At 43.1% G+C, this 27,640-nt stretch overlaps 1 protein-coding gene across 1 annotated transcript; it reads left to right on the plus strand.

Moving 5' to 3' along the window:
- Positions 1–27,640, plus strand: LOC103016141 (tyrosyl-DNA phosphodiesterase 1-like). Its single transcript, XM_057539369.1, has 9 exons — positions 1–138; positions 4,792–5,185; positions 5,216–5,358; positions 7,628–7,724; positions 13,013–13,047; positions 17,832–17,924; positions 21,489–21,656; positions 22,114–22,192; positions 24,287–27,640. The coding sequence occupies exons 2-9, from the start codon at positions 4,802–4,804 to the stop codon at positions 24,488–24,490; spliced, it is 1,203 nt and encodes a 400-aa protein (XP_057395352.1). The 5' UTR covers positions 1–138; positions 4,792–4,801; the 3' UTR covers positions 24,491–27,640.

Here is a 27,640-nt window from a genome sequence, read left to right on the forward strand (position 1 = left end):
CAGCTGCGGGCATCCCGGAAGGGGAAGGGGCAGGGCCACTCTGCGCGCGCCGCGGCCTGGAGCATTTGAAGCGCGCGCAGGCGCGAGTGGCGGCGGAGGGGCGGGGTCCCCGGCGGCTGCGTGTTCTGGGGGCTTCAGGTGAGTGTTTGGAGGCCGCGGGTTCCGGGGCCTCTGGTGCGCGTTCGGCAACTGCCCGCGCTTTTGCTCCTTCCGGCCTGGAGCGCGGGCAACCGTCGTCCGGAGAATTCTTGAGTGCCCCGCGGGGCTGGAGGTGGATCCGGAGGGAAGCGGAGCATCTTGTAAAGACACTAGGTAGGGTCCCCTTCTGGGCCTCGGCTTCCTCCAGTAATAGTACCTCTTTGGCGTGAGCAGCTGCTGCTTGAGGAGACCGGAGTCCTGCTGGAGGGGTCCCCCTCCACGGATTCTTACTCTGGCTCCTCCACGTAGTAGGCAGATGGCCTGGAGAGTTAGTGCTAGCTAGCATGTTGGGCGCTTACTCTGTGCCAGGCACTTAACCTCTGTGTTTAGTCTCCCCATAAATGGAAACAGTTATGAGTGTGAAATGAGTGTATGCCCAGTAAAGGTGAGCGCACAGAAAAGTTAGCAGCTGTCCCTTCTTACTCAGTGTACCCCGGAATCAGCCCACTTCACTCCATTCCGAGCGCCTTCATGAGCTACCAGAGTCCCTGCGGGAGCCGCCTCACTTCGACTTTTGTCTCCCTCCAAACCATTCTCCATACAGAGTTGTAGGGAACGTAATATTTTTAAAAAGGAGATCGGACCAAGGTACTCCCCTGCTTATTAAAAGGTGCTCCCCTTAAGTGGAGCCTACTGTTCTTAGAATAAAATCCAGGATCTTTAACTTACTCCTGCCCACCCCCTTCATCCTGGACCACCTACCTGTCTTCCTTACCCAAATCTTTCTGTCTGTTTTTGGAGTTACTACAACCTTGTTCTGGTCTTTGCAGGTTGGGTTCCCTCACTGGGAATACTCTTCTTTCCCTCCCCCACTTTTATTTGGCTGATTCCTTTTCATCCTTCAGAGCTCACTTAAATGTTAAATTCAGGATAGTCTAAGGTAAGGGCATCCCTGTTACTCTCTCATACCTGTAAAATATAATGAATATCTGTAAAGATATCTTGGCTTTTTTGGTTATTTTCGTTTGTGTCCATCTGTTTCTTTCTCCTTGAAATATAAGCTTTTCTAGGACAAATTGTTTCTATGTTGTTAATTTCTTATTCCCAGGGCTTGGCACATAGTAGCTGCTCAATAAATATTTTTCTAATGAACATACTCTGGGAGGTAGGTATGACACCCATTTACAGAGGAGGAAGTTGAGGCTCAGCAGTTAAGTAACTTGCCTAAGTGCACATTTACCAGCTAGTAATGACTGGGTTTGAAATTGGAGTCATATTTGCCCACGACTGGCCACACCTGGCCTCAGTTGAGATTGACTCCCATGCCCTCCTGATGGTCTGCAAGCTCTATAAGAAGGGTCAGCTGGAAGCGTAAAAGAAATAGCCCAGCTGGGTCTGGGATGGTAGGGGGAGAGGAGGAGCTAGCAGCTTTAAGAGGAGTATCCATTTGCATCCACAGATTTTTTTTCTAGTGTCTAATAGACACTCTAATGTTATGAGTTGGCATCTGGTGGTAGAATGTCTTTAGATTTTTACCCTCCTTGGCATTGTAGCTTAACGCAGTGTTTGCCAAATTTCAGTAATGTGGTCGGTTGCTTCCTCCCCAGTTTTGTCTCACTGTCAACATCTGTACTACTATTTGCTTAATATTTTCATTTGAACCCACTTTTACATAAACACTATCTTTAAGAAGTAAACTTCAGTTATTGTAAATGTAATGGAGCCATAAGATACCTTCTGTTGATGTTAAACCAAAGTGTTACTGCCTGCAGAAGAGCCCAAAGTCCGTTATTTGTTCAAAAGCAGGAATAGAGACATTTCAACAAACAGCTTTCTCCTTGATTAAACTGAGACATTGGATTGGAGTGGGAAAGGGAGGTACTTTCATAATGTAATGTTAGTTAACGTCAGGTCCCAGTCACCTCCGCTTTGGGAAATACTGCACTTTGCTGACCCACTGAATGTCAGATCTCAGAGTCAGCCCACCTGTGTTGTAATTCTGATCCTGGTGTCACCACTTACCCAGAGTGTGGTGTTAGACCTGTGCTGTGCGAGGCACTGCCCAGGGAAGACGAACCGTGAACAAACAGTTGAAGGAAAACACTTAGGTTCTGTCCTTGTAAAGCTATATGACTTGAGTATGAAAGCTGTCTGAGAACGCAGAGAGTCTGGGCCTGTGTGAGAGAGAGATGAAATTCTGATCCCGAAGCCAGATGCAGTCCTCCAAAGTAGAATCAGTTGCTGGTTAATCTTGGTGTTTACCAACAGCTCCCCTTCAACAGGCTAAGCGCCTTGACTGCATAGAGAGGCTGGTAACCTGCTAGGCTTAATGATTTGTTACAGTTTTATTAGCATATTATAAAGGTTTTTTTGCCTTTAATTGGTAAATAATCTCAGGCACATTTTGGATTGTGAGCAGATCCAAAATTTAAACCATGTATAGAGCAGACAAAAACTTTTTTTCTCTAGGAAATATCTTTTTCAAAGCTTTACTTTTTACCCACTTGTCCTTTTTTGGAGGGAATTCTCTGTCCTCCTCCCCTCTCCCACCCCACATGTGGTTCTAGAAAGTGTAGATAATGATAAAACTGAAAAACTTAGAAATCTCCTAAATAGCTCACACAGTCACTAAAGACGAATAAATATTTTCCTTTCAGAGTTCTCAGGATTTTTGAATTCCATTTTATTTATACGTAATTGATCTGGGAAGAGGGGTGGTGGTGACCTCTAAGAGGTCTGTATACATCTCCTTTTCTCAGGCTGGGAGCTGAACCCTTTTTTCACCTAAAAACTCTGAGACCCTCTCTTTGCTTTAGGATGGGGCAGGAAGCTAGGGAGAACAGCCTGAGGAATCTCAGTCGAAGATTCTATTACTCAGTGCCTAGCTTAAGAGCTGGTTTAGAATTCAATGAAAGCTAGAGCTTACAGCAGAGTAGTTTTTCCAAAGATGGTTCTTTTGTTCTTAAATAATTTTTCAGTTGCAAACTAACCGACACTATGGCTCCTTCATAGTGAATTGTGATAGCAGTCTCCAGAGTCTAGAACACTAAAGGAACTTAAGTTTTAAAAAACCAGTCAAAACAAACAAAAAACTGAGCTGTTGAAGTAGGTGTTAAGTAGTAAGTCTGTCTTAACCTCTTTCATGGGAAAACCTGGTTCTCAGATCCTGTAAACTGTAACAATACAGTTCCAACAAGCTGGATTATCTGGTGTCTTAACCCTTATCGGATTAGAAACAATTTAGGGAGAAAAACCTACTCAGAGTTCAAACAGCCTCTAGAAGTGGGCTGAACACAGGGGGAAAGGACAGAGAACTTTTAGAAAACAAGACCTAGACAGAGTGTAGGGCCCCTGTTACAGGAGCAAGTGTCTCCATCCATCTGTGGTCCCTACAGCTGTGGCTGCAAAACACTGTCCATGCCAGGTGGGCTTAATAGTGACCCTGGGCCATGAAGAACGAGTCAAATTATTGTCTAGATGCACTCTGCTTAAAAGCTTCTTGAAATGTGTAATTTAGAGGAGAAACTTTATCTGACTTGGTCATTAATTGAAAAAGGTGAGAAGTTGTGCAAAGTGATAGATACCTTAAAAAAATATACTTTTTAGCTTGAAACATGAAAGTATATTCATTTGCAAGTCTTTCAGTGCAGAATTTAGCCTTTTTTAAGGAGTGGGGGTCATGCTGCAGTCTGTCCTATATCTGCACTCATAACAGGTCCTGCTTACGCTCTAGAGCAAACATGTAGACACTACGTCCACAATCTGAGTACAGACTCTTGAGTCCTGTAATTTTCCTCTGGGTCTTGTACTAAAGTGTATTTTTTTTGTTTTTTGTTTTTTTAATCACACTAAGGAACTGCTCCTTAGTTATTTGGGAAATCTACTTAGATAGCCCTTTACCCTTGAATTGGTGACATTTTGTAGGTAAGAAAAGCAAAAGTTTCATCTGTTTTCCTCTTGAGAGCAAGAAAGTGGAAGTTAAACTGTGTGGTTTAAAAAACAAAGTAACGTTTTGCTTTAGTACAAGTTCTTTCTCTGCAGGTTTTCGTGGTTTGATTTAGGATTAGATAATCATTAAGTCAGTTGGGTCCTCATGGAAGCATCCCTAGATAATGTATATATAGAATTGATCATTTGATACTGTTTTGAGGATTTTGTTAAGCTTTATGGTAAGTAGCTTATCTTGGGGGAGTAAGAAGTAGTCCCTGAAGTCCTTTGGGCTCCCATACCTGGGTGAGGAATAGGTGATAAATTCCAATTTGACCTGAAATTCCTTAAACTGACCTTAACCCCAAACACCTGTTGGAAGCTTCAGGGCTAAGAGTGGACATTTTTGTTTTGGACTTTGGCTCAAGTCCATTTCCTCAGGCATTTAGGAACAAGGTCTAGGTGGAAAGACAAAGGGAGTGAAGCAGAAGGTAAGCAGGATTTTCGCCGTCACTTTATTTGCCAAGTTCTCGTGGCAGATTGTGGTGATGTGTCGTGAACACCCACAGAGCAGCTGATGTTAGTGACACGTCTTGGCATCTGGTAAGTGTCAGGTGTGCTGTATGTGTCCTAGAAGCTCAGGACACGGAATTTGAGAGCAAGAGAATGAGTGTGCCCGTGGCCTAGTGGATGGGAAATAACGAAATTTCCACCTTTCATTTCCAGAGGAAGTGTAATGTCTCAGGAAGGCAGTTACGGGAGGTGGACGATATCCAGTAGTGATGAAAGCGAGGAGGAAAAGCCAAGACCGGACGAGCCATCTACCTCTTTTCTCCCGCACGCTGAGCAGGGAGCAGCCAGTGAGGCAAAGTACACCTGTTCCGAGGCTCGGAAAGCTGCCCACAGGAGGAAGATCGCACCCGTGAAATTCAGCAACGCAGAGTCCGTTTCAGAAGCTTCACCTCCCAAAAGGCAGAAGGGCGGTTCCCAGGAAGACCTGGGCTGGCATCTCTCCAGCAGTGAGGATGAGCTGCCAACTAATTCAGAACCTTTGAATGGTGTATTCCCTTCAAGATGTATTTTAGGTTTGTTTATGAGTATTGTAGCAAATTGTCCATGTTGATACATAATATATGTAGTTCATCATTAGAGTTTCTTTGAATTCAATAACCAAACACTTCTCCTTATAGACTGCTTTTCTGAATTGCCCGTGACTTCTTTTCTTCCCCCCATCCAGTTTAACTACTGCTTTGATGTGGACTGGCTCGTAAAACAGTATCCACCAGAGTTCAGGTGAGTTCCACGGAGTGATGGATGACGTCCTAACTGTAATGCAGCCTTAAAACACACAATTTGTGTTTCTCAGGCAGCTGCCATGCATCTTCTTTGAATATTTCTTTTGGAACTATTGAAATCATAAAAACGTTAAGTTATACTGGGAAAACAGCATTTTTTGATATATTCTAACTAATCACAAGCCTTCCTAATACAGATTTTAGCATGTCCTTCTGTTCTGTCCAGAAGTAGATTAGGACATATTTCAACCCAAATAAAAGAATTTTAGGTCCAATGTTAGTATGAAGGAAAAGGTCACTGCCACCCGCGTTCTCGACCTATAAGCATGCCATGCTTCACTGGGCACATCAATGCTGTTCTGTTTTTGAGACTCTCTTGTTTCACAAGTGATTTTTCATGTAGCTTAGGAGTTAATGCAGGGGTCATAGGGCCTTCCCTTACCTAGATTATGGAAGTGATGGGTTTTCAGTCTGTCTGCCTCATATTAGGCAGTGCAAACCAAATAAATATGGCATCCCATGGTGACATGCCACCTGTCCCATTTCTAACACATTGACGTGGCAGAGTCCCATAACAGCAAGTAAGGTGGAGGAATACACATGCAGGAAAATGGTTGTCAGGGTCCTCAAAGTCCATGGTGCATTTAGCACATCAGATTGTGGGAACCTTCATTATTAATAATAGATAAAATGCTGGGAGTTCCCTGGCAGTCCAGTGGTTAGTACTCGGTGCTTTCATTGCTGTGGCCCAGGTTCAGTCCCTGGTTGGGGAACTAAGATCCTGCAAGCCACGAGGCACAGCCAAAAATAATAATAATAGATAAAATACTGTTGAAATTTCCCAAGCAGCTTTGGCACTCAAGGGCTCATATTTGACCTGTGACACGTAAGATTAGTTTTAGCTGCATGTAACAGAAAAGTAGAAATAACAGTGGCTTAAACAAGAGAGAGAATAATTTCACCACCCTATTCAAAGTATTGGATGATGCCCACCCACATTAGGGAGGGCGATCTGCTTTGTTGAGCCACTGATTCAAATGGTCATCTCCTCCGCAAGCACCCCCACAGACACACCCAGAAGTAATGTTTTATCTGGACACCCTTGGCCCAATGAGGTTGACACACAAAATTAACCACCACACTGCCGTTTTGTGATAGTTTTTAGAACACCAGTAAATCTGAAGTGATTAATGAGGACTTCAGCTTCTGTCAATAATGTTTAATATTTTATTTTTTAAGAAGACCTGATAATCTGATAACAGGAATTGTTTCTAGGTAACAGATGCATGATTATCTCTTACTTTATTCTCTGTACTGTGTTTCTAGTTGTAAAATAGAAAATTTTTTCCAAATAGAAACAAACGGGGAAGGTGTGTTTCTTAGTTTTATTTTACCTAACATGTTAGAATAAAGCTATCGGGCTTAGGGATTAGGAATCAGTCCTGGATGTGCGTTTTCTGTCCTGTTTCTTTTTAGTTGAGTGTTGTCCCTTCACATGTGGCAGAGAATCATTCTGCATGTGATTGGTAATTGTGGAAGTTGTTCATCTTGCTTGATTGCTTGTTGGAGAAAAATCCAATTTTTGTTCTGTTGGGAGAGCTTATAAAGCTATATTGATTTCTAAGGATTATCTCGCTTTGAATTAACCAGAGTAGATCATGGTTCCTTTAAAAGCCTTTTTAATCTATTCCTGTAGAATGTTTTTATATTGTCCTTTTGAATTTAAAAATAGGGCATTTTCAATGTGCATTGGGCTCTGTTTCATTGAAATATCACCACCTATTAGTGAAACTACATGCTGTGGGCCTGGGCCCCTTCACTTGTATCCTGGGCATCTGGTGCAGGACCTTGCTCACAGTAGGGGTTTAACATATGGCTAGTGAGGAAGTGGTCTACTGTTTGGGCCAAGAGAAGGGAAAGAAAAGAGCATCATACTAGACAACGATGACTGTGTATCTTCTCGTCTGTCTGAATTTAAACATATTAACACAGAGCTGACGGCGTGCCCTTTTGGACCAAAGAAGATAATCGAGGACTTTCTTGAGTCGCAGCCCCTCCAGGTCACAGCAGAGCTTCAGGCGCAGGCCACGGGGCTCCATTGTAAAGGTAACCAGTTACCAAAGGTTAATCGGTCACTGTCCTGTGCTGGCCCCCTACTCAGTCACCACACAGGCCAGAGACAGATGTCGGTGGTCAGCGACCCTTAACTGGGCGCCAGTTCAGCTTCATGAATGATGGATTTTAAATACTCCTGATCGCTTTTTCAGGAAGAAACCAATCCTGCTCGTGCATGGCGACAAACGCGAAGCAAAGGCTCACCTACATGCCCAGGCAAAGCCTTATGAAAACATTGCCCTCTGCCAGGTAAGCTACTCATTGCCCTTCGAGATCATGCTTAGTCTGAGAGTTGGAAAGAAATTGAGACCTTGAGTCTATCCACCCACCTAATGCGGGAATCCTCTCTCCAGCATCACCAACAGACATCTGTCCAGCCTTGGCTTAAACGCTTCCTGAGGTAGCTCATCCTATTTGTGGGTAGCCCTCATGGTTGAAAGATTTTCCTTTATGTTAACCTGATATCTCTGTAATTAGTCAGGGTTCTCCAGAGAAACAGACCAATGAGGTGTGTGTGTGTGTGTGTGTGTGTGTGTGTGTGTGTGTGTGTGTGTGTGTGTGTGTGTGTGTGTGTGTGTGTGTGTGTGTCTGTGTGTAGAGAGAGATTTATTTTCAAAGAACTGGCTCACGTGATTGTGGAGGGTGGCAAGTCCAAAATCTGCAGGGCAGGCTGGAGACCCCAAGAAGCACTGATGTTGCAGTTTGAGGCCAAAGACCGACTGCAGCCTCATTCCCTCTTCCTGCAGGGAATCAGTCTTTTTTTAATTTCTTTTCCACTTTTCAACAGACTGACTGAGGCTCACAAACATTCTGGAGGATAATCTCCTTTACTCGAAGTCCACTGATTGAAATGTTAATCTCCTCAGAAAATACCTTCACGGCAACATCTGAGCAAATATCTGGGTGCTGTGGCCTAGCCAGGTTGACACACACAGTCTTCTTCCTCTGCCTTCTACGTTGGTCCTAATTTTCCCTCTCTGGAGCCACGTAGACTGAGTCTCCTCCTTGCACGTGTCAGTGATTCTCGTATCTGAAGTCATCTGTTTTGTCCCCCTAGTTTTCTCGTTCAGGTTCAAGCGTTCACTTTCTTCAGTTGTACCTGGTATATCAAGGGTTCCCTATCTTTCCCCAACCTGCCACCCCTCTGGTTGTATCTATTTTGTCCACGTTCCTGTGGAAACGGAGGTTTCAGCATTATTGAGCAGGTTTTTTGGATTCAATTCAGTGGCAGTTTCTTTCTCTGAAGGCAGCTTAAAACTGGTAGTTTTTATTGTGACAACTTATCCAACTTATATTACCTGCCATTGACATTTCACCCATAGCCCTTAGTTCTTTTGCACAAGAATCACTCAATACTGGAGAGACCCATAGATCAGAAGCAGACCTGTTAGAAAACTACCTCACGAGTTGTGTGCTGCATGTGGTCCTAGTCCGATGAGGGGCGTTAAGTGGTCTCATAACAGGCTTGGTTTGCTGGGACCAAAGCAGAAAAGAGGCGAAGAAAAGGCTGTTTCTTTGTATATTCCCATGATTTTGTCCTGATACTTTCCAGTCAGTTCATGGAAATACAGTGTGACCAGTGAGTCTTGGAGTTTCCTTAGGACTCATTGTTCTAAACTCCACATCTGAAAGGATCTTTTTATGTGTGGCATTTTGTGTAAGAAGCAGGCAAACTGGGCGGGGAGGGGAGGCAAGGGGGTAGCATGGAATTCAGAAAACGTTTACATTTATGATTTCCTTCCTGTGGTGGTTCTGAAGTGGCTGGTGTAATATTCACCTTTTCCTATTTGAGCAAGTTGGTCAGTCCATTCATGAGCAGCTTGATGAATGATTCTTTCATGGCCCTTTTCTCTCCTGGCCAATAGCTTAGTGAAATTGGCTCAGGATTTCTACTCTTGGAGTACAGAGACAAGAGTGAACTACATAGAACCTAATTATTTTTCTTTTCCGTTTTCCTTCTAACGTCCTTTTTCCTCCATCCATACAAGGTAAAAGAATTCCAACTCAAGTTTTATCACTTCTTCTAGCTATAGAATATTATCTATGTGTGTATGTGTATTTTTTTAAAGATTAAAACAGTGAGAAATCTCAACCTGATCAATTTTAAACCCGTCTCACAACATTTTTCCTGTGATGTAACTCACTGTACTTTATGTAGTTGGAGTTTTAAATTATTCCATCTCTTTACCCATCCTGTTTGCAGCTCACCTTCTACACAAGATATGCCTTTGCTTAGCAGTTGCCTAAAATCCCCTTGTTTTGCATTTGTTTCCAAAGACAGAAGAGGTTAAACTGCAATAGGATAGCACTTATCAGACTAATAGTGGGCAGAAAATAAAATAACACGGGAATCCTGAAAACCAGCGATAAAATCAATGGAAATACAAAGTGTTTTTCAAATGTACTGAAAAGTTTAGGAGAGGTGGTGGCAGGCCTAGTGGCGTGCTTCAGGCCAGCCACTAGAGGGTGTAACGAGCCCTGTCTTCCAGACCTCGTGTGAAGAGCCTTCGTAAGCTCCCAGCTCTAGTCTGAGGGACATGGTGATTGCCCCATCCTGACTTATTGAAATACCTTTATATCTTGTCTTTTTTTTTTTTTTTTTAAAGGAATTCCTTTATTTTTATTTATTTATTTATTTATGGCTGTGTTGGGTCTTCGTTTCTGTGCAAGGCCTTTCTCTAGTTGCGGCAAGCGGGGGCCCCTCTTCATCGCGGTGCGCGGGCCTCTCACTATCACGGCCTCTCTTGTTGCGGAGCGCAGGCTCAGTAGTTGTGGCTCACGGGCCTAGTTGCTCCGCAGCATGTGGGATCTTCCCAGACCAGGGCTCGAACCCGTGTCCCCTGCATTGGCAGGCAGGTTCTCAACCACTGCGCCACCAGGGAAGCCCTATATCTTGTCTTTAAAATGAATTTTTGAATTTTTTTTAACAACATAGTGTCATTTGACTAAGCTGGGTCACGTTAAGTCAAATAATAAGTGGATGCTGTCACTTTATCCATTTTGCACACCTGGTGATCCAGGTTCAGACTTCCTGGGTTCTGTCCCAGCTCTCTACCTGCTAGCTGTGTCATTCTGGACCCATCACTTAACCACTTAAAGCCTCATTTCTTCATCTTTAAAATGAATTACTAATACTGTATCTCATAGGGTTATTGGGCAAAGAATTTGGTGCATTTGCCAAAAAGAAGCACCCATTAAATATTATCTGTTGAAATTATTATCATCCTTACTTTTGTGCTTAGACTTGCCCAAAAGCACACAACAAATCGCAAAACTAAACTCAGAAGCCAAGTTTTTTGACCATTGCTTTTTCTGAGCTAAATATCAATTTACAGAGTGACAGTCTTCATTCTAATTTTGTAATTTAAAGACGTGAAATACTGGGATTAACATATACACACTACTATATATAAAATAGATAACCAACAAGGAACTACTCTGTGGCACAGGGAACTATACTCAGTACTTTGTAGTAACCTATAAGGGAAAAGAATCTGAAAAAGAATAGAGATATATATGTATCAATATAACTGAATCACTTTGCTGTACACCTGAAACTAACACAACATTGCGTTAATTTTTTTTAAAAGAAAGACATGAAATGCACTTTCCTGCTCACTCTTCTGTGGCCAGACCACACAAACGCGTGCCAGTCTGTGAGCAGCCCGAACACTGAGTTTACAAGGGTAGTGAACTTGGCCACCTGTCCGTGAGCATCCCCAAGACAGGAGCTATGTCATCCTCACCTGTGTATTCCAGTTGCCCATTGCTTCCCCCAGCAGACAGGCCCATCTGTAGAGAGTGAGCAGGGGGGCTCTTTGATTTTAATAGCACTTGCTTCCATTTGTAGAGTGCTTACCCCGTGCAGCTCCTTTTCCTAAGCGTTCTATGTGTACTTTTCTCATTTATTCCTAACAACTCCCTGAATCTCCTAACAGTACCCTCATTTCAAAGAGTAGAAAGATGAGGCATAGAGATTCAAGTATTTTCCGAAGTCATACATAGTTGTGAAGATAGGATTTGTGTCCATACACAGAATTCCTAGCTGGTAAGCTATTCTTGACATCTCTATTTATTTTAACTTTTTCATCTTGAGGCCTAACCAAGGTCTTGCTATACTGGATGTGAGATAAAATGTTTTACTTCCCCACCTACCCCCCCCCCATTTGTTTGTAAAGGTATCATTTTAAAACATGAAAAATGGATTTAATATATTTATTTTCAGCATCTTCTATGTTATAAATGTGAGAAAACTTTTAACATCATAATGTCTCAATACTGCCACCACTTTCAATGTTTCTTTTAAATATGCTTTGAAAACTTTTTGTGTGTATTTCTGTATAAGCCAAATATCTAATTTTAAAACGTTGCATAGAGTCTCATTTGTTTTTACTAGTTTTCTGGCATCTAAAGCAATTAGGCTTCTCACTTCTAATTACTGTAATGAAAAATGCAATATGTATTGAATCATTCTGGGTAACAAAAAAGAAGTTGTTTTTTAAAAAATCAACCTCATTGGATGCTATTCTAAAAGCTGTTTTGAATCTACAAACAATAAATGCTGGAGAGGGTGTAGAGAAAAGGGAACCCTCATACACTGTTGGTGGGAATGTAAATTGATATAGCCACTATGGAGAACAGTATGGAGGTTCCTTAAAAAACTAAAAATAGAACTACCATATGACCCAGCAATCCCACTGCTGGGCATATACCCTGAGAAAACCATAATTCAAAAAGAATCATGTACCACAGTGTTCATTGCGGCTCTATTTACAATAGCCAGGACATGGAAGCAACCAAAGTCCATCGACAGATGAATGGATAAGGAAGATGTGGCACATATATACAATGGAATATTACTCAGCCATAAAAAGAAACAAAACTGAGTTATTTGTAGTGAGGTGGATGGACCTAGAGTCTGTCATACAGAGTGAAGTAAGTCAGATAGAGAAAAACAAATACCATATGCTAACACATATATATGGAATCTAAAAAAAAAAAAAAAAAGGTCATGAAGAACCTAGGGGCAAGACGGGAATAAAGACGCAGACCTACTAGAGAATGGACTTGAGGACACAGGGAGGGGGAAGGGTAAGCTGGGACAAAGTGAGAGGGTGGCACGGACATATATACACTACCAAACGTAAAATAGATAGCTAGTGGGAAGCAGCCGCATAGCACAGGGAGATCAGCTCGGTGCTTGTGACCAGCTAGAAGGATGGGATAGGGAGGGTGGGAGGGAGGAAGACGCAAGAGGCAAGAGATATGGGGATATATGTATATGTATAACTGATTCACTTTGTTATAAAGCAGAAACTAACACACCATTGTAAAGCAATTATACTCCAATAAAAATGTTTTAAAAAAATTAAAAAATAAAAGCTGTTTTGGCGATCAAGGGCTTGTCCACTAGAGGGCAGTAAAAACTTTAAAAGCAAAAAAAAGTTGACCTGAATCTTTTCTAATTTAATTTTCAATAGATAGGGGTATTATTGAGTTTTTAAAAAACAAGTAACTTGACCTCTTTTTTATCCTAGGCAAAGTTGGATATTGCATTTGGAACACACCACACGTAAGCAATTTTTATGAAATGGGGGAGGGAGGATATGAGTTTAATATGTCAAAGGATGCTCTTCAGAAATCGCCCTTAGAGGGACTCACATGTGATGATTTTGCTGGGGGAAAAGATGTCAGTTAGGAAGCAGAGGAAAAGGAGTTGTTTCTGAACAGCCTTAAGACCAAGTACCAGGACTCTGGCTCTGGACATTAAAGTCTGAATCTGTGATGCAGTTTCTGCTTTCTCTTGAGGGCGTTCATTATAGCCGACTGAGGGGGATAGATTGTGGTCCGCGGTTACGCATGACTGTACGTGCGGTAGTCACATGCCTATGGATTCCACTACTTTAAAGAAGGTCTTGTGAATTTTCTAAGATTCTGAGTTGCATCAAATAGAATACTGTTGGGTCAACTCTGTGCTGTGATTGAAAGAAAAACTGTTTCACAAGAAGTTGTCATCTTGAGAGGCTGGTACGTGTCCCTGCTTCAAGACATCTCAGAAAATTCTCTGAGGATAATTTCTGAGACATTGCAAACGACAGACAGGAGAAACTTTTCTCTTACTTCCTACTTGATACGTATCAGCTTGACTCCCGTTTTATTTGAGTCTTACTGTTTTATGGAGCCCTTTTACGTAATTGTTCTCTAGCTGAGAAAAGAATAAGACATGGTTGCCTCGATTTCAGTATTTTTGTAAATCGTATGTCTCTAGAAATATGTCACACTCAAAAGAGTGTGACAGAGCCTTATCTTTCTTCTAGACCAGCAGTGGAAACAGGTAGCCTGCTGCTTCAGGCATGTCCCTTTGGGTATCTGTCCCTAAGGCAACAAGGAATCTCATGGGAGGAAGTGTTTGCCCCGAGTCTTGAAGTGACCACTGTTTTCCTGATATTACGCCAAAAACGAGGGCATATGTTCATCATTCTCTTCGTAAGCTTAAAGCTATATTTTGCCAGTCTGTCTCCAGAAAGGAGCCAGAGCAGAAAGCACTGAGCCACTTTGTGAAAGGATACCTATCAAGCATACATTATCTGGTTTTAGGTGCTCTTGTGTAAATGTTGCTGCATTTACCAACCACCCCTAATTGGTAACTTTAGTGTAATGGAGGGTTGTTGAGAGTGACCTCAAGCACCTACCTAGCTGGAGTATCAGGCACAGAGCTCACAGAATGCTAATTTCAGCAAAGGATACAAAATAGCACTGAATAGGCTGAGTCAGCATCTTAGGCTCCTGTAGCTGCACCACTGTGGGAGACACTGATGGGCAGCAGTAGTCAGCCGTCCTGGGTAGAGATTCTGCCAGTAAAGTGTCGCACCAGATGGGTCCTTGTCCCCCACCCTTAGCTGGAACCCTAGCCTAAATACCTTACTGATTCCAGAATACATTCAGCAAGCCCTGTTTTGGATCCTGGGCATGATTTGCTAGACCTGCAGTGCGGGATTCCTGTGCAGGGCACACGTTCTGTGCCCGCAGCCAGCGTTTCTTGGGCGTATTCACACTGCACTTAATATGCTAGCGAGTCATAGGAGAGCCTGGGTCCGGGGAGGGACTGAGTGCTGGGCTGGCCCAGATCTGACACAGTAGCGTTTGAGGGGGGCGGGGCTATCCTTTTTTTTTTTTTTTTTTTTTTTTAATGCTATTCAAAAAATTACTTGGTCCTTTGTCTTCATTTTATAGACTAGAGCCCCCAAGTAGGTAGGCAGTTTTCCTCCAGCCAGTGTTGGAGACAGGACTAGAACTGTTTATTTTTGCTTAAGTTCTTAATTTACTTTTGTTGTTTCCTCACTGCTAAAATTAAGTCTGTTTCCTTTGGCGCGCGCACACACACACACACACACACACACACACACACACACACACACACACACACACACACACACACACACACACACACACACACACGCTTTGCAAGTCCATTCTTCCTTCGCCTCCAACACATGCATTTTGCAGGTTAAACCCAGCAGTTCCTCATTCAGAGTTGAAAGTGCCTAGGGAAGTAATGATAGACCCTTTCCCCACTCTGTAGTGTGTGTGTGGTTTACTTTTTGTTAAAATGCCAGTATTTTGTAGGAGATTGAACTCATGCCTTGAAATTACTTTCCGTTGTTCATTTTAAAATGTTCTAAGAGTTATTCATTAAATATCTATTACATTCTTGAAGCACAGCTCGGGGGGACGTAAAGTGTTTGGAGACATCATGGTGTTTGTCCTTCCAGCTTTTAGTCTTCGGGTGAGAGAGGCAAGACAAACACATGAGCTAGGAAAGAAGGAAAGCCTTCCAGCTCCTGGTGACAGGTGTGAACGCGTCCCCCGCCCTCCCCCGACAGAGTGGAGCTGCCACAGTAACTCTGAAGGAGTCTCCGGGGTCACACTTGCGTCAGCTGGTGGTGACTACTTGCGGAGCATCTGGAAGTGACCAGATGCAGCCCCATCCTCCAGGAGCTCGTGGTCCTCTTAGAGACGGTGAACGAGCTGTACCCCTGCTTCCAGGATGCTGTGAGTCCCGGGGCTTATCTCATAGTGCTTTAACATGCTGAAGCTCTTTGGTGGCCCCCAGAGCGGGAAGCAAAGGCACCTCCCACGGCCCTGAGACTCCACAGCGGGAGGGAAGCGTCAGATGTGGCCGTGCAGCCAGGAGCAGACTGCAGGATGGGCCTCTCTCCTCTTCGGGCTGTAGCAGGGCCTCCCCTCCATGTGACCCACTCCTGCCCAGTAGCATGAAGTAGCTGCGGCCCTGTCCAGCCCAAGGGAAGCCGTGCACAGTGAGAGGAGGATCCAACATGTGTGACCCAAATAAGCGCTGCTTCTGGTTCACGTGGGGAGCTGGATAGTCCCCATGACCTGTCCTAGCCACGGATTCTGCAGTTGTAAAATGGGAACAATAGCGCCTTCTCTGGATTGGGTGGGATTCAGTGTGCTAGCATTCTGTGCGGCTTCTAAAGCAATGCCTGGTACATAAATGCTCCACAGACATTAGCTTGCCTCCCCCCTGTGCAGGAACAGCTTCAAATAGGGGAAATGTCCCTTCTGCCACCCCCATAGCTTAATAGATAATATGCAGGTCAGTATTCTTCAGGGAAGACCTCATTTCTTTATATGTTTTATCCATTTTTAGCTCTGATCTTATTGGGACATGCCATTTTGGCTATGAAAAGATTAATATGACTCCCCTTAGATTAGTTCTCAATGCTATTTGATAGGATTCACTGACATTAGTGCATGATTTTCCTGTTAATTGCTGCCTTAACTAATGGAAATATTTGTAAAAGTTAAATCATGAATTCATAACTGGCTTATTCTTAATTACAGTCAACTACTAATTTGGCAACTGTGTATGTAAATTTGCTCAGATTTCAGGGAGCACATCTCATACATGGAAAGAAGATTGATTCAACAGCTGTCATTTCTCCAGCTTTGCATTAATTTACCATTTGCCAGCTTGGGTTAAATTCTCATGCTGGCAAGAGCTAAATCTCATTCTGTGTTTGTATAGTCTTTTCTGTATTTTTTAATGCTAATAACCCCATTCTATCGAGATAGTATTTGGGATGTTGTTTATTTGAGAGAACCAGTGGTTCATTTTTTTCCCACGTGTAAACTGACTTCCATCAGTAAATGTTAAGTAGCATTTTGGCCTCCATAGAAATAAGGCGGAGTTACTGCCTTGAATGAATCTCTAGTTGGGGGAGAGAGAATTTAGGTTCCTGAAATAATTAGAAAACCATTGGGAGGCCAAGAATCATCCGAAAGTAGATGGCAAAGTAAAGCAAGGCATGGAAGCAGTAGAGGGAATGTACACCTGGAGTGTTTTACATTTAACAAAACACGTACTGCATTTCATTCTCACATCAGCCCTATGAAGTGAACATGGAGTTGATCCTTCATGCCACAGGTGAGAAGCCGAGGCTCAGGGGACATGGAACGACTCAGAGATATTAAATGACTTACATAGGGTCCTATGACTTCTAACTGATGAACACTGGTACTTAGGTCTTCCAGCTTCAGATGGAAAGCTCTTATCTGTCCTGTTCCCTCCCTCTCACTGGAATTAAACTAAGAGAAATAATCTGATGACTGGGGAGGCCCCATGGGAAAGAAGGGAATCTCTAGGGCTGATTTGAGTAAAGGGAGAAGAAAAGGGAAGACTTACCTCAAGCCCAGGTACACGCTGGTGACAAGTCTGGCGTCTGTAGAGTATGAAGAAGGATCAGTCTCTTGAAAATGCAGCATCTTCCAAACTTAAACTGCAACCCACAGTAGGAAATGCGTTTGTCATTTCAGTCTGCTGCACGTGTCTGTACTGATAAGTGCTGAAACAAGAGTGTCACGAACCAGCACTTAAATATATGCAGTATACTCTTGAGTTTCTAGTTTATTCTGTTGCAGTTTTTTTTTTTTAATGCTAGGCAGCCACGGCGTAGCGAGAGGTTGTGACCATACTCTGAAAACACTGGACAGGAAGATTCCTGTTGTCCCTGATAGTAATGGGTGATGCTGAACAGATAATAAGGAGCCAGGCTACAGTGGGGAGGGGTTTAAAGTGCCGGGACTGGCCACGTGGACGGGATGGAGCAAAAAGTTCATATACCAGCAAATACTCAGCATTTTGGAAGGTGCTTTTCCACTTGTCACTTAAGCAGACTTTGATAGCGATGATGTATAGGAGAAAAGAAGACTAAATGTTCAAAGTTGGGATACTGTAATCAGAGTTTAAAGCACTCCTTTAGCTATTGCATTTGCATTAGAAAGGTATTATGAGAGTGCTGTTAATGTTTTTTGATCCTTTTTCTGTTTTTAAAGGAAAATGATGCTACTGCTGTACGAAGAAGGCCTCCGGGTTGTCATACACACCTCCAACCTCATTCACGCCGACTGGCACCAGAAGACACAAGGGTTTGTAGGGTTCCGGCCATTTCTTGGTAGTCACTGTGTGCGCTGAGAAAGGTCAAAAGCGAGAACATTCGATTTATTCTTTTTCTCCTGTTTTTTAATTGTGAAAAAACCCAGAATTATGGCATAGAAAAGAGACACATGTAAAAAAAAGTGAGAGTGTTCTTTTACTACCTCCCGCCAGTTCCTCTGTTGAGGTAGCCGGTGTTAACCGTTTAGCACATAATCATCCATAACTGCCTTTATTATACCTGTAAACATACATATTTATACACCGTAGTTTTTTTCTAGTTTTTACAAAATAGCATCATACATACACTCTACAGCCAAGTAGATCCAAGGATCTGAGGCAGGAAAGAGGATGAAAAATGAAAGGTCTGAACCTATTATTTTTCCATTAAGACCCTCCTGATAACTTTCTTGGTCCTCACTTATTCCTGCACCCACTTTTGCTTGCCACTTCCCAGCAGGTGTCAAAAGAAAGCTTGGGGGTTGATTGTACACTAAAAATGTCCCCTCACTCCCAGTCAGTTTAGTTTCCCATAAAACAAATCTAAACGGCTGTCTTTTTAGAGCCTGTAACATGGTTGTGAATCTCCAAAAGAATTGAACGTGAAGGTTTTTCATGGCTTTTTTTTTTTTTTTTTAATTACTAACCCTTGGTCCTTGGTGCATATATGCCAGATCTAGGTTTTGATCTCTTACGAGAAGTTTAGGTTTATTTTTAGGGATTTTAGGGACTTGTTCAAATCGTTTCACCCTTTGTACTCCTTCCCGATAAGGCTTCATTATGACCAGCCTTAATTTCGCTTTCTTTCACTTAAGCTATTCTGCACGTCTCTGCCTTCCTGTGTTAGAAGGAACTCAGCCTTTCAAGGTTCGAGTATCTTCCCCTGCATCCTCCTCCTCGTTCCCTTGCTCATACCATTGCCCAGCCTGGGCTGGAACCCTAATCCGGGGCTCTGACTGAGCCCAAGTTAGACCTTCAGTTGAGCTGAGACAGAGAGCCTCCCAGCCCCCATCCTCTGGGCCTGCTGGACCTGAGTGGGCCGTGCAGCACCAGAGCTGCCTCTTCCCTCACACAGCCTTTCCCTGAGCCAGGTGTGTGTCGTCCTCTCTTCACTCCCCTTCCCCACCATAGCAGGTAGCTTGATCCCCTGTCCCCACTGCCTGATGGTTTTCCTATAAACATGTTCTAGTTTCCAAGTGTCCCACTTAAGGTACGCTTCTCAGAATGCAGCGTTGTTGCGATGGGTTCAGGGTCTCGGGGATGGACTGTCTCTAAGAGCCTCAGCCGCAGTGCTCTTGGTCCACCGAGCTTCCGGTTAACAAGGTCTTTGCTGCCCCACGAGCTTCTAAGCTGCTAGCTTGGATTCTGGGACTCGTGACTCATGTAGCCCCATCTAAAAAGGAAGTGAGATTAACATAGCTTGTTCTTGGGGGAACAATAATTAACGTAGCTAAAGGGATTTATCAGTTGGCTCTCCTGTGGCTCAAAGAATCCCACCCACAGCCTCTAGCCCTCTGGAGCTTGAGCTTATAGGCAGCCAGGCCTGTTTCCTTAGGCGTCTCTGGGTTGGCTACTATGGGGAAGGGATTAAGGGTAAATGGCTCGGGTGTTCATTTTTCTCCTTTATTTAAAAAAAACTTTTAATTTAAATGTTTTAAAAAATGTATTGACTAGGTAACTTCACGTGGTTCAAAACTCAAAGTACCAAGGGTATGAAATCTACCTCTAACTTCCCTCTGCCGGCCACCCCAGAATAGGAGGTGCTGTTATCTCACGGTTAGTCTAGATTCTACTCTGTCTGGTACTTTCATGTCGTGGGTTGTAACTTTCTTAAAAATATTGGCTTGGCCAAAAAGTTCGTTCGGGTTTTTCCGTAAGACCTTTTGGAAAAACCCAAACGAACTTTTTGGCCAACCCAATATTTAAAAGTAGTTTTTTTGTGTAATCCTATTTCCTAGTCAGCCTGTCATGGCTCTGCTGATTCTTTCCTCCTCCACATGTGTTCCAGCCATCCTTTTCACCTGCTTCTTGGTCCGCCTGTTAATTTCTCAATTTTAAAATTACTTGGCCCCGGATGATTTCTCTTCTTCTTTTATGAAATGTTAAAAACGCCTCACATCTTGGTATCCTGGTTTAGAAAGTCGTCGTCTGTCATGTTCCTCATCCAGAACTACTCTCGTGAGTGGACCTCTAATCCAGGAGGAGCCCCACTCACCCTGCGGGCTCCGAGTTGCTACTGGGAGGAGAGACCTTAGCCAGCCAGCCCGACATGGTCGTGTTACACGCACAGGGTCAGAGGGAGGCCCAGAGGGGTCACCGAGCTTGCCCAGAATGACACAGCCAGGTAGAAGCAGATCCAGGTCCAGAGCCTGGACTCCCGTCCTGGTCGCAAGTATAACCCCTCATGCGAGGGGTCACCTCGAGGTGGGAAGGGAAGGTGTGACTTGCCACCCTGCTAGAAACGTGTACAGAGTTCACAAGACGCACAGCCGGGATCCTCGTGGTTCTGGATCCTTCCTGCCCTGACGGCCTGCCTCTTACTAGTCTCCTTGGAGGGCTGCTGGGTGAAAGAGGAATTGGGCAGTTTCTCTTTTGGCTTGTTGGGTAGAAGTGTGGTGGAAATAAGCCAAGAAGGGGAAAAAGGCAGACACAGCTCGTACTTGCTGAGGCTGCTTTAAGTTAGACCCTGTTCATTACCTCGTGGGCGCCTTGGTGAGGCAGGACTGTTAACCTGATTTTGCTGTTGAAGAAACAGCACAAGAAGTTTGAAGCCATACTTATTTGTAATCTACAAGGGACCAGTTCACAGAAGGACTGGGTTTAGCTGTGGTTGTTTGCCATTTGTGGGTATGATATAGAAGTTTTGGCAAAGTACACTGACAAAGAATTGATGAAAGATGTCTTTAAAGTTTTTTTACTGAATTATTTTAAAGTCTGAGGTTAGTGTTAATATAACATGACTAAATGTGGTCTATACTCATTCCAGACACCAGATGTGGGATTATATGTATCCCATATGTTATATATGAAAGTGAGTTTGTTTATTGAAAACATATTTGCACATACATTTTTTCTTAGATAACTTTTATTTTCCACTTGGTTAAAGAGCTACATTGACGTAGGCATGGGCAGAACCTTGCTGGGGTTACTGCTGGTGGTGTGGAGTTGCTATAGCAATTAGGAGTAGAGCACTTAACTGTTGTCATCAAGTCTTTAAAAATGATGTAGAGGTGCGAGGGGGAGGGAATAAGGAAGGTGCGTGAATGAAGGAGGGAGCATGGAGAGACTGAGTTGGGAGAGGCGGGCAGAGGCCAGGTCTTACTGGGTCTTAAATTCACAGTGAGGTTTTCAAAAATAATTCTGAATATGATGGGAACCATTGGAGTGGTGCCGTCAGATTTGTTTCATGTTTTATAAGGGTGACCTTACCTACCATGTGGAGAGAGGTAGTGAGAATTCACCTCCTCCTTAGGGTGAGTGCCTAATCAATACAGAGGTACCACTGTGATCAGCTGTGCTTCTGACTGTTAAAGGTTATATATTTTTTTCCATTCCAGAATATGGTTGAGCCCCTTGTACCCACGAATAGTCCATGGGACCCACAGATCTGGAGAATCAACCACACACTTTAAAGCTGACCTCATCAGCTACTTGATGGCTTGTAACGCCGCTCCCCTCAAGGAGTGGATAGATACCATCCAGGAGCACGACCTCTCAGAAACAAAGTACGTGGTCTCTTAGCAACTTGGGGTGCTTACCTTGAACACCATGTGAGGTCTGGAACACAGGGGCCCGGCAGGAGATGGCTGTCCTTCGGGACGTGATGAGAGCAGGGCCTGTCACTGTCTGCACCTCCTGGTCCTCAGGCACTGAAGTGGAGGCCGGGAGATCTTGCCCCTCACCTGAGTGCCACCACCCCACCCCTCCCATCCCAGCCGGAGAGCTTTCTCTTAAAATTGCTGAGCTCTTTGCCTGGTACCTTATACCCCGTGGGTGTCCCACCATTACTTGATGTGCTCAAAAATGATTTTAAGTGTCAGTTACTCCTCTGAAGAGGCATTTCAAGAAAGTGGGTTGGCTCTTAGAATATTTCTTGCTTAATGTTAGTTTTCCTGCATATTTTGTGATTTGGGGAGTCCACAAATCACTATGTTCTGTAACTTGTGCTTTATATCTTTTTAGTGTTTACCTTATTGGCTCAACCCCGGGACGCTTTCAAGGAAATCAAAAAGATAACTGGGGACATTTTAGGCTTAGGAAGGTAACAGAATTTTTACTATTTTACCATTTTTTTTGAATTTAATGTATGTTCTGTCCTTTTTCATTTATAATTGGTATATTTTGAAGGCAGCTTCATAGTATCTCTAGCACAATTCTGGGCAAATAGTAGGCACTTGATAATTGATTGTCTAATTATAGTTTCCAGTAATTACTTGTATTTTAACATTTTGCCTCATTTATAGGTGTAGAGTTAACGATTCTAAATGGCAAAAGTACGTGGAGGATTTTTAGTTTTTTTATTTCTTGTAATAAAGATAGTTAGAGATTTTTTATTCATATAAGTATTATAGCTTTTGATCAGCACATCAAGGATTTTTAACACAAATTCAACACAGAACAGAAAATAGTGTTGAGTGAAGACTACAGCTGAGCTATGATGTGTTTTGTTTGCTAAACCATTGCCCTGAGAACTGTAATTATGACAATGACATTTGCTGCTGGTATGAAAATAAGCCAAGAAAGGTCTTTAACAAAATTAAACAACCAGCAAGTTAAGGTTTAAAGTTTTCCCCACCTCTCTCTAGGAGTCAGTTTATCGACCTTAGTAAATTCCTTAAAGGGGCTTTCTTAAAAGCCCCTCTTTTTCCATAAATTATTTATGTTGTGTGAGAATTCCGCCCGGCCAATGACAACTTTTCACTTTAATTTCCTTTTGTAAGTGAGACCACAGCTGAAAGCGGGCAAGGTCTCGAAGCCACCATCTTTCTGTCTTGACCTGGGGAGGAGAGGGTCCCACATACTGGCTAAGTGCACAGCTTTGTGGGCGGATGCCCACACCCGGGGCCAAATCCTGACCTGGTTGCAAGCCGTGTGACCTTGACTTGCTCCTTAACCCCTCTTGACATCCATAAAATGGGCATAACAACAGTACTTCCCTCACAGAATTGCCTAAGGATTAAATGAGGAAATGAATGCAAGGCACGTGCTGAGTGTTGGGTAAGCACTAGTGTGTATTAGCCTGTGGGCCGGTGGTTCAGAACGGCCCGGTGATGGCCCATATCGTGCAGCATCCCAGTCTTACTGGAAGCGGAGTAGCATCTTAGAGTTTGCGGCCACTTTCCACTGTCGGGAACCCGTGTTGCATCATAGCTGCATTCCAAGGAAGATGGGTGATCAGACGTCTGTTCCACTGAGGTGTAAAGAGAAGCCCAGGGCCTTGGCTAGGGCCATGTACCTGATCAAGGACTGAGCCCAGAATAGCCCAAAATAGAAGCCGAGTCCTGTTGTTGGCTCAGTCCTGTTTCCTATGCCATGCTGCACCCAGGGTGGAAGTTGAGAACTATTTGGGCTCTTTGGGGAAGTGCGTTTATAAATATTAATGCCTACTCTGTGATAAGGAAAATAGTACGTATAAACTAAACAATACATCCATCAGAATATGAGCTCCCCTGGGGCAGGAACTGAGGCTTTTTTTTGTTGTTGCCATCTCCAGCCTCTAGGAAGACCTTCGGTACGAGTTTAAATGGATAAAATTTCCCAGTATTTTCTGAATTGTTTCTGCAGCTTTGCATAAATATCAGACAAAGCAGGAAATGCAGGTCAGTCTTCTGCAGTGCTTATGGTAGTATGTATCTAAATGTAAATATATTCCCATTTATTTACAGAGCGTCACAGCTGCCTAGATCCCAAGAGTTAAACCTCTTTCAAATGATACGCGTCAAAATATACAATAGCTTGACCTCCTAGTATTGTTTAGGTATGTTAAACCATTGCAACTTCAAGGCAGAAATCTAATTTCGTGTGGCAGGTTGGTGCTTTATCTGACATCGCTACTAAAATGGGTCTTCTTTTTATTTTTTTTAATCTCTTTTTGCTTTTAGTACAAATCAAAGAATTTTGGAAGAAGAATACTTGTGTCCACTTACTCCATTAAAATAAAATATCTTCAGTATTTAAAAATATTTCCCAAAGAAGGAAAAAAAAACTACCCATGGGTATGAACTTGGTCGCTAATATTTTCAGCCTTTCCTTGTGAACGAGGCATTCCAAGGGCGGAAAACCGTGTTCTGAGTTGTCACAGCATTTCTGTTCACGTGTTTGGAGTGACGGTACATTCGTTTTTATTCTCTCACAGCTTCTGAAAGAGCATGCCTCATCCATACCTAAAGCAGAGTCCTGGCCTATAGTAGGTCAGTTCTCAAGCGTTGGCTCCATGGGGGCCGATGAATCAAAATGGTTGTGTTCTGAGTTTAAAGAGAGCTTGGTGACACCTGGCAAGGAAAGCAGGACCCCAGGAAGTACTGTTCCTCTTCATCTGGTGAGTGCTTCTCCTCCTTGAGGTCACCGTTCTTATCCTCTGGTCCAGGAGAAGAATCAAGTAAGTCCTCTTTGTCATAGAGAGATGTTTCATTCCGTGGTTTGGGGACGGAAACAGCAGTACATTAGCATAGTCATTTGTAATCAAGTGGCCCTAATATCATTTGGTGCTGGGAGAGTGCTGGTTTGTTCAGAGCTCCATCTCAGCCACAGACTAGGCGGCGAATTCTCCATTCCTTCCTTCAGGTCGTCAAGCCAAGGGAAAAAATACTTGATAAATCATTGCCAGCAGAATTACAAGCATTATTTTTTTTTTAAATTTATTTATCTATTTATTTATTTTTGGCTGTGTTGGGTCTTCGTTTCTGTGCGAGGGCTTTCTCTAGTTGCGGCGAGCGGGGGCCACTCTTCATCACGGTGCGCGGGCCTCTCACTATCACGGCCTCTCTTGTTGCGGAGCACAGGCTCCAGACGCGCAGGCTCAGTAATTGTGGCTCACGGGCTTAGTTGCTCCGCGGCATGTGGGATCTTCCCAGACCAGGGCTCGAACCCGTGTCCCCCTGCATTAGCAGGCAGATTCTCAACCACTGCGCCACCAGGGAAGCCCGGTCGAAGGTTTTAAAAAAAAAAAAATTGGGGGTAGGAACATTGGGCATGACTGTAGCTTCAAGAACAAGTTGGTAGAATAAGGGGAATCGCTAAAAATTGCTTTTCCCCTTCAGCTTTAATTCTAGAGGCAATACAGCCATTTTAATAAATGGGAAATTGAGGCACCTTAAGGTAAAAATTTAAACATCACAAAGTAGGTTCTCCAACAAATATGGGGCATGGAAACTAGTTATTAATAGGGTGGCAACTATGGCATTTTTTTCCAGATTTTTATACCTAGGAAGGGTTTGTTCCCTAAAGTAGTAAGACTATAAAAGAATATCTGACTACCTGAACTGAAATTTTATTTTTTTGCTTTTTAAAAAAAATGATTTTTCTCTATTGGAATACTGACATCTGTGCAATTTTAACTCTGGTATACCGTGAACTGAACTTTATTCTTTACAAGGAAAAGACAAAAGTTTGAAATGTATGTTTGAACCAAATTAAATTGCCATTTTTGTATGTTAAATTCATGTGGTTGACCCTAAGACAACTTCTTAGGGCCCAGTGTTTCTGGTTAAGAGAAATGTTTTCCACCCTGTATCAGATTCCATCATGACCCTATTCTTTCACATTTACTCCTAATGTACCCTGTATGCCCATTATTGAAATTCAACAGCACTAAAGCCTAGTTTTACAACAGGTCAAATTTCATTTCTTAGTTTTCCCATTCTATAAAATATACCATTCCTTGATTTTTGAAAAATGCTGAAGCCAGTATTTACTGGAAAACAATTCACTCTGTATTCAGGTTATGCAATGTTTTTGGAAATGTTTACCTATAGCGTGTAGGTTAGCTAAAATCTTTCATCATCCAAGACTTCTCTCTAACCCCATGTAAAATGACTACGACTGTTCCCTCACCCAGAAGCCGCATTCTTGAGTATAGAGCTATTTGGTAAAGCACTTGACAGCTGGTAGGGGCTCTCCCAGGGGTAAGTGCTAATTTCTATGCAGAATCTGTAGATTACACCCAGCATCTATCAAGTTAAGGATTAGATCACCTAAAATCTGAACTGTTAGCCACTCACCAGCCTGGCCAGCCTGACACCGTGCCAGCAAGAATACAAAAGATCTAGGAGCCCTTCAGAGACACCTGGTCCCTTGTACACAGGTGCAATCTGTTTGGCTTCTGAGGCAATTTCCACTAGTCCATTTTAAATGGGTTTGGCAGATGAGATAACAGGTACTTCATGTGAAAGAAATGTTATGAATACCAGTTTATGGTTTAGGATCTCTAACATGCAGAAAGAACCAGGAAAGTGAAGTAGTATAGAAATTAAGAGAAATCCAGAGTCAAATGAAAAGAGGTTAATGTTCTTCAATTGTTATATCTTCAATTGTTATATCTTCGTCTAGGATTGATCCCTCGGTCATTATGCAGTGAAGAGTCTTTATTTTAAAGTATATTTTGTCTGATATGAGAATTGCTACTCCAGCTTTCTTCTGATTTCCATTTGCATGGCATATCTTTTTCCATCCCCTCCATGCTGGATGACGTCTAAGCCCAAAGGTCCAAGGAGGAAGTGAGTCTATCTCTTCCCAGGCTTGGTGCCAGGTAGAACTCACCTTTGCACGCTAATGCAAGGGTGAGGCCTGCGTGGGTGAGTCTTCCGCGGGAGCATTATTTTCCCTCTCAAAATCCCTTCTTGGATATGTGAGAAATCCATAGTCCTCCTTTTATAAAACTCGACTGCAATTCTTGTGAACTTTATTTTGTATGAGATTGTCCTTCCCCTGCCTGCCATGATTTACAAATTCATAGCACAAAACATTTTACCTTGGCTGACAAATGGCACAGAGCCCTAATCTCATATCTGTAATAACCAAGGAGGCAGTATGGGTTGCTGGTTAACAGCATGATCTCTGACCAGTGCCTGGGTTGGAATCCTTAGTTGTGACCTTTGGCAAGTGAATTACCCTTGATGTGCCTTAGTTTGGACGCACATAGGCACTCACAATATAGGTGCTATTATTACACTTACTTCTTTCTGTTCCTTACCCCTAGTGGAATAAGTCTCATGAAAAGTGTAGATTTGCCTGTCTTCTTCCCCTGGGTCAGGAGCTCAGTAAATATTTTTTTTTAAAGATTTTTTTTGATGTGGACCATTTTTAAAGTCTTTAATGAATTTATTACACTATTTCTTCTGTTTTATGTTTTGGTTTTCTGACCGTGAGGCATGTGGGATCTTATCTCCCCGACCAGGGATCGAACCCACACTCCCTGCATTGGAAGGCGAAGTCCTAACCACTGGACCGCCAGGGAAGTCCCAGTAAATGTGTTTTGAATGAAAGAATGAATACGGAGAAAAAAGGGGAAAGTGAGAATCTCAGTGTGAAGCTGGGGGGAAAAGGAGGGGCAGGAAATGAAAGAAGGGGCAGAATCAGGGGTGGAAGAGGCCTCTGCTTGGAATATGCTTGAATGTCCTGGGAAATGAGGCTTTGTCCCTCGTGCAATACAAGGACATGAGGGACCAGACCTAGGACCTGTCTGTCCCCCACCCCCACCCCTGCTTAGCTT

Source organism: Balaenoptera acutorostrata, unplaced genomic scaffold, assembly GCF_949987535.1.
Source record: "Balaenoptera acutorostrata unplaced genomic scaffold, mBalAcu1.1 scaffold_636, whole genome shotgun sequence".
Lineage (NCBI taxonomy): Eukaryota > Metazoa > Chordata > Mammalia > Artiodactyla > Balaenopteridae > Balaenoptera > Balaenoptera acutorostrata.

Coding starts and splice junctions, on each gene's coding strand:
- LOC103016141 (XM_057539369.1), top strand. CDS start 4,802: ATGTCTCAGGAAGGCAGTTACGGGAGGTGGACGATATCCAGTAGTGAT. Junction 5,186..5,215: donor TTGTAGCAAATTGTCCATGT/TGATACATAATA, acceptor GTTCATCATTAG/AGTTTCTTTGAATTCAATAA. Junction 22,193..24,286: donor GACATTTTAGGCTTAGGAAG/GTAACAGAATTT, acceptor ATTCTCTCACAG/CTTCTGAAAGAGCATGCCTC.